Source organism: Narcine bancroftii, chromosome 1, assembly GCF_036971445.1.
Source record: "Narcine bancroftii isolate sNarBan1 chromosome 1, sNarBan1.hap1, whole genome shotgun sequence".
Lineage (NCBI taxonomy): Eukaryota > Metazoa > Chordata > Chondrichthyes > Torpediniformes > Narcinidae > Narcine > Narcine bancroftii.
In genome coordinates, this window is record NC_091469.1 from 295,704,159 (window position 1) to 295,715,507 (window position 11,349).

The 11,349-nt window shown below is 42.4% G+C and overlaps 1 protein-coding gene across 1 annotated transcript in view; it reads left to right on the forward strand.

Annotated features, from left to right (window-relative positions):
- Nucleotides 1-7,835, forward strand: part of LOC138757033 (protein kinase C-binding protein NELL1-like) — a 99,582-nt gene extending 91,747 nt beyond the window's left edge. The window contains exon 7 of the mRNA XM_069923696.1: nt 7,331-7,835. Within this exon, the coding sequence (XP_069779797.1) occupies nt 7,331-7,381 (51 nt within the window). The 3' untranslated portion in view covers nt 7,382-7,835. The remainder of the gene's footprint in view (nt 1-7,330) is intronic.
- The last annotated feature ends 3,514 nt before the right edge of the window (nt 7,836-11,349 follow it).

The window sequence follows — 11,349 nt, forward strand, 5'->3', positions numbered from 1 at the left end:
TGCTTCATGTCAGGATCCCAGAAGAGAAAGACAAATTCCATGCATACATTTTGCACTCACTGCTGACTATCTGAATCCACAGGGTCAAAATGAGTCGAGATTTCTATTTTAAATATGTTCCGGTGTCTCTTAACAGTGATTAAATTTGAGTCAGATTTTATACCCTATCATTGATAATTAAATATGACATAACATACTAATTTTGACCTGCTGCTTTTAAATCGCCATGAAGTATTGCTTTTCTGTAATCTTCCTTGCTGAATTAAGGGAGAGCATTTTGTTTATTGGGTAAAAGTACATTCCTTTATTACGTACTCGAAAGTTGACATTTTTAAATTGCAGTTCCAGCATTCAATATGAATTAAAATGTATAATCTTCATGATGTTTCACCTTGCATTGGTATCTGGGCCAAATTGAATATCGGAGTTAATGAATAAATAGCCCTGCTGAAATCAGTGCTAACGTGTTTTCTGAGTTTTAAAATGGTTCTGTGATGATTATATCCTGCAGTGATTTGGAGTGAATGACAAAGCTGAAGGCAAGCAACCAATTCTCAGGAGGTTTGCAACATGGTGAATGTATTTACAGACTTTGCTTTTTTTTGAACATGCTATTTGCAGCTGTGTCATGATTAGAATATATTTTCGCCTGTGGCTGGTGGTGTATCACACATCTTGTTACGTTTTCTCAAGCATATTTCTATAAAAGAAATGAGTTTGAGATTTCATCTTGCACAAAAGCACACAATTAAATGGGAGCAGAGACCCAGACCAGTTACATCCAGGATCACAGGGATAGCAGTCAAGTCTACAAGGTTTGAACTTCTCAAGCACCATCATTTCGATGCAGTTACGCCCATAGACCCTGTATGATTTTCGAAGTCACAGGGGTGGTGTCAACATACCTATTTGATCTGGAACTCTTAAAATGCCAGTTCTCGACAGAACGACTGCTGGAAGCAATGGAGCAGCCATGGATATAGAGTGTTGGGACATGATTGGGAAAAGAGGCGACTAAATTTATTTGATCAGCCCATCATTGTCTTCTAAAATTAATTGTTCAACAAAAATTGGATTAAAGAGTCACTTTTATATCTGGATTTAGTGGGCTTGCTTCCTTCTATTAGTAACTGCAATCGTAATGAAGGCCCACAATGAGAACACAGGAAATAGGAGCAGAAGTAGGCCATCTGGCCCGTTGAATCAATCCACCATTCAATAAGTTCACGCTGATTTGATGATAGGTTCATCTCCACCAGCCTGTCTTTTCCCGATATCCCTTAATTCCTTTATGATGAGGAAATCTTTCTAACCTTGTCTTAAATATATTGACTGAGATTGCCTCCACTGCTTCAATGGGCAGCAAATTCCAAAGCTGTGTCAAATTCCTCATCTCCATCCTAACTCTACTACCCTGAATCTTGAGACTATATCCTCTAATTCTAGTCTCACCTGCAAGAGGAAACTTACACTTATCAACCCTACATTCCATTGCTGGTAAAAAAAAAGAAAATCTGCAGATCTGCTGGGGTCTAGTGCAATACTTAAACATACTGGATAAACTCAGCAGCATCCGCAGGAAGCAAAAAGTGTCTGATATTTCAGGCCTCAGCCCCAGATCATGAATTTTGAAATTCAGGCAGACGCATGAATGAAAAGTTGTGGAGAGAGGGGGCAGGTGGGAGAAGGAGATGGGGAGGAGCACAAATTGTGGTGATACAACCACCAGCCTGCTGCAGGGGGCGATCTCTGTACCTGCTGGAAGACCACCTAAGGGGCTGACTCCACCTGGTTGGCTGTCAATCAGCCGACCTGAATATAAACCCGAGCTGGCCCCTGCTGAGCCAGTCACATGGGGAGCTACCAAGGCTTGAACTGGTGTTCAGACTTTTACTGGGATAAAGCCAGTTGAACAGTCATTCGAGTTTTGTGTTTGCTTGCTGCACCGCACAAATTAACAGTTAGAAGGTAATAGGTCACTACAAATGAGAGGGTAGAAGCTGAGGGAGCCAGCAGAGGGGTAATGAAGGATAGCTCTCTGATGGTTGAAGGAAGAGGATGGGGAGCTGAAGGAAAGGAGACAAAGGCATGGAAAGAGAGAACCATGGGAGAGGTCTCAGACATTTTGTCGCCAGATATTTTGGCCTCCGTAGTTTGGTGTCCACAATTTGGCGCAGACATTTGCCACCCACAGTTTGGTGCTGGATATTTTGGCCCTAACAGTTAGGTGAATTTCACTGCGGGATGAGAGGAGTGCAGAGGTGTGACTACAGAGTGAGGGGAGTGCAGAAATGTCACTGTGGGGAGAGGGTAGTGTGGAGATTTCATGGCAGGTAGAGGGTCATTAAAATTATCAAGCTAATTAATTAATAATGTTCATTGTTTTGGTTGGTGACAAAATGTCATGATCTTTTTTTCCAAAATGCCTGGTAGCCAAATGTCTGTAACCAAAATGTGGGTATCAGAATATCCAGCGCCAAACTACAGATGCCAAAATGCCAGATTCTGGCAGGGGAGGGCGTTAATGGAAATTGGAGGTCGATCTTAATGCCGATTGGTTGTAGAGTGGCCAACAGAATATAACGTGTTACTCCTCCACCTTGTAAGTGGCCTCAATTTGGCAGTACGTGAGGCCGTGGACAGGCAAGTCAGCGTGACAGTGGGGTGTGGAATTGGCCACTAGGCGATCCTTGTGGTTGCATCAAACAGTTCTTCAATGAAGCGATCTCCCAGACTGCGTCCAGTCTCTCCAATGTAGAAAGAGGCCAGTTGCAGTACATGACCACATCAGATGCACAAGTGAATTATTGCTATACTTGGAAGGACTGTTTAGGACCCCGAATAGTGGTAAAGGAGGAGGTGTAGGTCCAAGAACAGCACTTCTTGCAGTCACAGCGAGAGGAACAAGGGGGTGATTGGCGGGGAAAGATGAGTGGACGAGAGATCGATAGGAAAGCATTGGTGGAATCCCATTGTATGTGGCAGAAATTGTGGAGGATAATATGTTGGATGCTGAGGCTGGTGGGGTGGTAGGTGAGGACAAGAGGAACCTGCCCTTGTTACACATGGAGGGTGCGGTAGAGGAGGAAGGGGCCAAGGCAGGTCAAGTCAAGTCACTTTTATTTATCGTTCATACCATGCTCACATAGTAAAGATAAGATGATGTTTCTCCAGGACCACTGAGCATGTATACATAAATATATTAGAAAGAAGTTAAACACTTAAAAATATTAAGACTTATGCAGTCCGCAGTCCCCTATCCCTAAATGCTCTGGGAGTTCAAGAGACTGATGGCTTGGGGGGGACAAAGCTGTTTTCCAAACTGGATGTGTGGCCCTGAGTGCTGCAGTACCTCTTACCAGATGACAGAAGGGAGAGCAGTTGAATTGAAGGGTGTGTGGAGTCGTTCACAATGTTTATGGCCTTTCACCTGCGTCGATATATCTGTGAAATAGAGGAAATATGGGTGAGGGCTGAGTTAATGGCAGTACAGGGGAAGCCACATTTTCTGAAGACCACGGGCATCAAAACCATGCAGAGATGAGTTTGCTGATGGGCCCTGAAACAAAGGTGTCTGGTCACTACTGCTGACACATTTCACAATCAGCTCTTTCCACCAGCTGAGCCGAACTCTGCTCACGATGAAAACTTGACAGCATGGATCTGCTACGTCAAAAGGGAGATAAGTTCCCTGTGTCATATGTTTGCTCCTGTGGAGATGCAGTGTTTTGGACTCTAGGCTGGTACAGTCTGGAACTGTGCAATTCAAGTTTTAGCATTAATTTCTGTGTAGAAAACTGTTTTTGACCAATGTTAATACTTCTTGATGGTGCTGATTGGGCACTGAGGCTAAAAATATAGCACTGTGGCAAATACACCAGAAATTGATGGAGCTCTTCTCAGTAAATTCAATATATGTGCTACTGCATATACTGTGGAAGACTAGCATTCGTCCAATGTATTCTTTTGAATTAAGGGAGAAGAATTTAATATATTCCAATACTTGAAAAAAAAACAAGCCTGAGCAGGCTTGAACAAGAACTAAACCTCTCAGCAATCAAATAACAAGATTTAGCTCAATATACAAAAGTGCTGGAGAAACTCAGCAGGTCCCGCAGCATCTATTGGAGGCAAAGTTATATAGCCAGTGTCTCGGGCCTGGGCTCTTTGTCAAGGTATGAGCAAAAAGCAGGAAGATGCCTGAATAAAAAAAAAAGGGAGGTGGGTAAGAAGGGGTAGGTTGGGGTGGAGTGGGGGGGGGAGTGCAGGCCGACAGTCAAGAGGCTACAGGTTATCGATAGGAGAGGGCAGGAGAGAAAAGCTGAGATTTGATTGGGGGAAGAGGGTTGTTCTGTCAATGCAGAGCTGATGGGGAAAGAGAGAGAGAGACAAGTGGTGGGAAGCTAGAGCAAAAAAGGCAGAGCTGATAGTGAAAGAGAGAGAGAGACAAGTGGTGAGAAGCTAGAGAAAAAAAGGCAGAGCTGATAGGGAAAGAGAGAGAGAGACAAGTGGTGGGAAGCTCGAGGAAAAAAAGGCAGAGGATAGGGAAAGAGAGAGTCGTGGGTCGTGGGGGCCAATGGAAATCGGAAAGCCGATGTTGATGTACAATCAGTGCATCTGCAAACTGTTGTTTCACAACAATATTTATCCTTTATTCTTTAACTTATCTTTTCAGCCAGTCATTTCGTGATTGACTAAAGTTTGGATATGAATTTTCAACCGAAATTCAAATTTCATCTCTAGAAATAATTTCTATGAATTGTTAATCAGTGTTCAATTAGGAGGAGATGCGGTATGTGGGCGTAGTTAATGCACAGGCAGAAAAGCTTTGGACACACGTTTCACAGTCTGTGAGGCCCAGCTTTTGTTTTCCCAGCACCTTAACTCACCTGGGTTAATTATGAAACTTTCCACATTGGCAAAGAAGGATTCTTTTAGGATTGGCTGTCATGCCAAACAAAGAACAATGAGCCAGAAGCCTGGCCTGATTATACGCTCACTTGCAATAAAGAGCATTGGGTGAGACACTGCTACACAAGGCCAATTTCTACCCAGTTGTGTGAGTATCTCAGTCAATTTGGAGGCTGTTCTGAGTAAGTCTTTACTTGGATTCACATTAATGGGGGTTGTTTGATTCCAAACTCTGTTGAGTGATGTCAGTCGCAATCACTCTAATCTGTCTTCAGCTTCCAGTTGATTCAGTGCTGCAGTGAGAATTGGAGTCAAGGGGTCCTGATGTTTACCTGTGAGCAAGTTATTAGTGAGCGAACGGCACTTGATAGCCACGTCAGTGATACCTTCCGTCTCTTTACTGATGATTGAGATTACGCTGTTAAAGCTAGGATTGGATTGCCCTGCTCTTTTAGGTAAGGAAATTGGGCGACACGGTTAGCGTAGTAATTAGCACAACGCTATTCCACCAACAACCCGGGTTCGTATCCATCGCTGTCTGTAAGAAGTTTGTATGCCGCCTTGGCGTCTGCGTGGGTTTCTTCCCACCCTTCAAAACGCACTGGGGTTGTAGGTTAATTGACAAAACAAATTAAATAGGTAAGTTATTTCCCATCTCATCAGATGGATTTCAGGAGGAGATGTAAGTAATTCGGAAGTACAAGTCATTGCAGTCAGAATGTTATTTTCTTTATATCGACTGCCTTCACCATTTCTTGATATCATGGGAAGGAACTTGAGGCCCGAGGCCGATAATCTACTCAGCACCCGAAGACACTTAGTGGTGCTTCATCCTCCTTGCACTCTCAATTTGGATCAATAATTATGGTGTCACATTCACAGCTTTAACACAACAGGAATTCTGATCCATTGTTCTGGGAATCCTTTGTTTTGTCTCTCAGATGCTGCTTTTATTGTTTAACAAAGACGTAGTTCTAGGGTTCACCAAACTGTTAACTCATTTCTTTGGGGTATTTCTGATGGTGCTCCTGACAAATATTTTACACGACTTTTTGAACTAAGAACTATGTCCAACTTGATTTCAAACCATTGTATTTTATTATGGCTGTGGGGTGTCAAGTTGTGGTGAAACACATTTCTGCTTCAAGTGATAATGTCCTATACTTTGCGATTACTTAGTGCTGAGATGCCAGATTTACACTGTTGGGCATTGGTGCTATGAAGATGGGTGGCTGAAAGGGGAGGATGGGACTCCATTTCCTCAAGATAATCTGGTGCTCACTTCAGCAGCATTTTCGCAGATGAATCTATCTGCTACAAGGACAGAGTCAGGCCCGTCTTCCCTTCTTTTGGTTCTTTCACCTCAGTGCAGTCCCACTCTGGATATCATTCAGGACCTTGGTCAGCAGTGGCCTCTTCTAGTGAAGGATGTGGACACTCCTCCCCAGAGTACATTTGAGATGATGGAGGGAGATCAGAGCTTAATTCAGCTCTGAGATGGGACTGTCAGCCTACCATGTCCATTCAGACTGTCAACTCAGTCCATTCTTCATCTACCCATTGGATCAAATAACCTGCCCACCAGCAAACCTTTGGCATGCAGGCAGAAATCAGAGTGCCTTGGGAAGCCCATGCAGTCACGGGGATAACAACAGTCAGCACCAGGGATCAGGATCGCACCTGGCTCTCCAGAGCTGTGAAGAAGCAGCACTAACTGCTTTTGCATGCTATCACACTTCAGTGTTTCTTCCAAGTAGAGGTCCGTCTGGTGTTTACTGATGTACGGTTATAGAATGATGGAATGAGACAACGTAAAAATGTTTGGTACAGTTGATTGCTCTCCATTTAGAAAACATGCTTAGAGTTAACCATATCATTGAGTGTATAGAATTACCTCTAGGCCACGCTGGACTAGGTGTACATATTTTTTCTGAAGGATAGAGCTAATCCAAAGCCGTTATGATTGACAGTCTTGTCATTTCATTGTCACCATCTCTGATACCAGAACTTTGTCCCAAATGTATTTAATTATTTGAATTTAAAGTTCTTATCTGTCACTGTAGGATTTAAATGCTTGTCTCCAGAGCCAAAAACAAATTTCTGAAGGATTAAACAGTATCTGTTGAGACAAATATATGGATCAAGACCTTGCATCAAGATTGAGAATGTAGAGGCGATGTAGCCAGTATAGCGAGATGAAGGGAGGGTGAACATATCTAGATCAAGTTGCTGTCCAACAGTAACCAGGTTAGCACATCCTAACACTTCCAAAGAACAGAGAACATTTTGTGTTCTGAATTGCAGTGGATGGTGTGTGTTAGAGGCATGAAGGGTTGTGAGTGGATGATTTAAATAGCTCTTCAAGTGCACTGCGCAACGTGTTGAGGAACATGAACCTTTCTTTTCTCTTCTGGTCTAGAATGGAAATATTTGCTGCTCAGTCAATGTGGAGTGCCTCTACAACAACTGAAGCTCATCCTCTGGACTGTTCTGCTTCCTGTTCGGACAGTGCAGGTAACCATGAAAGCATACTGCAAAAAGACCCTCACATTGTCGAACCAAAAGCTACCAAGCGGAGCAAGATTTCCAAGAGTTTGTGTGTCATTGAACAACCCTGCACTTTTGTGGCTGTCCAGTCCAATTCGTTTCACTTTCAACTCAAGGTTGGGACTTTCCATCACCATGCTGTTAGAAATTAACACTTCTATACTTTTTACAGAATTTTGGTGGCTACATGTGGACAATCTGGATTGCTATTACTGACCCGACAAATGATATCTGTCCAGATTTTTTTCATGTTCCTTTGTAAATCAATAATCTGTGAAACTACGCCATAACCCTTTGAGCACTGTATGTTTTCTGCTATTTTTAAAATTCATAAACTTCTGTCGAACAACTTCACAAATTAAATACCATTGAACTCCAGTGCTGAACATTATGAAGAAATATGTTAAACTATGTAATTTGTTTTTAGTTTTGGAAATTGGATCCAAAATGGTTCCAGTGAAATAATTCTACAATTTTAATCTTTGGTTGCAAAGATGCAGTGGCAGATTTTGCTCTGGGTTTTGCATTCAACTGTTCTTTAGAGATGAAATGGCATCAGCATTCCACTTCCTGACAACACAAATTTTCTCTTTTCCTGCAATTAAAAGGAACAACAAATTTCAAATGCCAATGACAGTGTTCAAAGCTAATATGCATTTTGAATGAGGCAGAAATATTATTAGAAATTGTAATTAAGCAAATGACCATTAACATTTGCATCTTTCTTTAAAGTAATGTAGATGTTGGAGTTTTTTTTTGTTTTTTATTTCTCTGGTGCTGCATTGTTTTATTTTCTAATTCTGAATGTTCATAGCAATTAACAGAGGGATCTTCCAAAGATGACACAGAAGTGTGGTTGATTTTTATGTTTTGACTTTGTCATTTTAATTGATTTGCCAGCCCAGTTGAAAAATAGCAATAATCCTAAGAACAACATTCCAGCAGACAGCAGAAAAGCCACAGGTGTTCTCCATGGAGATATTTGGCAAGAGGGAGAACCTCTTGACATTTAAAGGCCATTGTATCTGCATTTGGAATCCAAAATGGAAATGATTTATTCCTGGAACATATCCTACCACCATGAAGCAGCAACAATAAACCGAATGAAGCTTTGGATTTGCTGCATGAAGGAACAGGCTGTTTCTTTGCTGAGGAGCTGCAAGTATCCTTAAGCTACTGAAGGTGGTTGGATCTGGGATAGTCCACAGAGGACATCCTGAAGTGAGGTTCTGGGGCTGGGATAATCAACCTTCAACAACCATATTTTTGTTCTCCCTTGTGTGGCATGTATTTTCCATTCAATGGAGCGTTTTTCCTGTTGATTCTCTTTGACAAGTTTTACCGGAGCTCTTTGATCTCTCACTTGGTGAAGTGCTGCCATGATGTCAAGCTCCGTCACTTTCAGCTCTCCTTTGGAATTCAGTTCTTTGTTCCACATCTGGAGCAGAATGTTGCTGATGAAGCTGAAAATGGGAGTAGCTGGAGAAATTATTAACAGGTATTTGTTCGGATAACATTTTGGAGCTCTTCGGAGTAAAGGATGAGAGGTGACATAATAAAATGCAACAAGATTTTGTGGTACAGGTAGGGAGGACAGCCTAAAAGAACAGCAAACACCTGAGGTCATCTGTATAAGGTGAAAGGGAGGAAAGTTCAGGGGATATGACAGGGGTATTTTTTTTTACACAGAGATTAGTGGATGCCTAGAATGCATTCAGGATTCATTTTATTGTCATTGTATTAAAACAGGGTCATATTACATGAAATTGTTTTTGCCTGCTCTAAGGCTGACAGGTTCTCCATCAGCAGAAATTGCCTGAAGCACCTCTTACAGTCAGAGAAAGAGAAATAAAAGAGAGCCCCCCCCCCCACCCCCCAAGAGTCACTGAGTGTCTGTGGATTCACTTCCAGTGTTTCCATAGCCAAACTGAGCCCACTCCAAAGCTTAGCAACCCAAGCTCCAGGTCCCAACATCCAACACAGTCAGGAAACCTTCAATGCCCTTTAACACCCACTCAAATCCTAGTACCTCAGTTTCCAGCAGTCTGCAGGCTGGCGCACATCTCGCTCAACAGCAGTCTCCAGCAGCCCACAGCCTCCATGGGTTCCTTTCCTCAAGTCGCCAGAAACCCACTGCATGTGTGGGTCTTTCAGTCTCAGAGCCCCTTATTGCCAGAGCTGGTCGTGGTGGAAGCTGGTATAATAGGGACATTTAAAAGACTCTTAGACAGGTGCATGGATGCAAGAAAACTAGAGAGTTATGGGTGTGAGGTGGGAAAGGTTTAGATTGTTGAGTAAGTTAATATAGATCAGCGCAACATCACGAGCTGAAGGGGTTATTCTGTGAAGTAATGTTCTATAATGACATCCTTGAAAGAATCTGTTTGAGCCTGAATGCATTTGTCCAGCTTTTCTGGCTGGGCATATTTGCAAATGGTCTAGTCTTCAGTCTTTTACATGCCTCTCAGCTCTGCCTCTCTTTCGGAAGTTCTTTGAGAACACTGGCTTACCGGTGGTGTTCAGTTTTATGTGGGATTCTTTCATTATTTGGGAAATCACAGATTCTGAATCCGCAGAAGAAATTTATTCAGTTCCAGTAATTTTAATTTAAGGTCATAAGCCCTCTGGCCCATGAACCACCTCCGCCCAAGTACACCCACGTGATCAATTGACCTACTAACCCCTTGCATCTTTGGAATGTAGCACCCAGAAGAAACCCATGCAGTCACAGACAGAGCACACAAAAAGCTCCTTACAGATAAAATTGGATTTGAATCCAGGTAGCTGGCACTATAATAACATTGTGCTTGCTACTACCTTACAATGCCATTCTTTAATCTTTCCCAGTAGCCTTGCAAATTATTGTCCATTAAGCCTCCATTCAATTCCTTTTGAAAGCCCTGAATGATTCAATTTTAGTGAAAACACACAGAAGACGTGGGTTAAGGGTGAAAGGGGAAAAGTTTAGTGGGAATGTGAGGGGGAACTTATTCACACAGAGCGGTGGGAGTGCCATCTGAAGTGGTGAATGCGGGCTCAATTTTAACACTTAAGAAGAATTGGACAGGTACATGAATGAGTGAGGTATGGAGGGCTATGGACTGGGTGCTGATCAGTGGGACGAGGCTGAAAAATGGTTTGACTCAGACCATTTTAAGGGATCAGTTTCTGTACTGTAATGTTCTATGGTTCTAATGCTGGAGGAACTCTAAGCATCCATAGAAGGTAAAGATATATTGCCAATATTTTGGCTTTGAGCCCTTCAAGATACAAGCAAAAAGCATGAAGGCATCTGAATAAGAACTAGAGATAGAAAGGAGGAAGAATGGGAGGGGAAGGAGTTAACTGGATATGACAAAAGGAATGGTGAGAATTGATTTTGGCGCTGTCAAAAGAGACAGAGAGAAAAGGGAAGAGCAAGAGAGACCGATTCAGAGGAAGGATGATGGGGAAGAAAAAAGCAGGGGGAGGTTAACAGAAACTGGAGGTCAACTATTGTTATCATCCTATTCAGAGTGGGCTCCAGTCCAGAGCCACTATGCATTTTTTTTTAAAGTTTTACAATATATCACACCCCTCCTTGTATCTTTTGATCATCATTTTAAACCTACATGCTGTGATCTCTAAACCAGCTACTAATGAGAATAGTATCTGGCTTTTTCCCTGATCCAAACCCATTGTAATTACAAGTCATGAACAACCATGCTGATGCAAATAAGCCTGCAGGTAAAATCCCTGTAGCCAGTCTACTGATGTTCTTCTGTATCTTTGAACTTTATGGCAAGGTAATGCCAGTGGATGACACAAATGACCTTTCTCCCATTTGTACTCTTTTGCTGCTTCTTCCGTCCTTCTAAATTCCTTTTCCATCATTTTAATGCCTGCATTGAG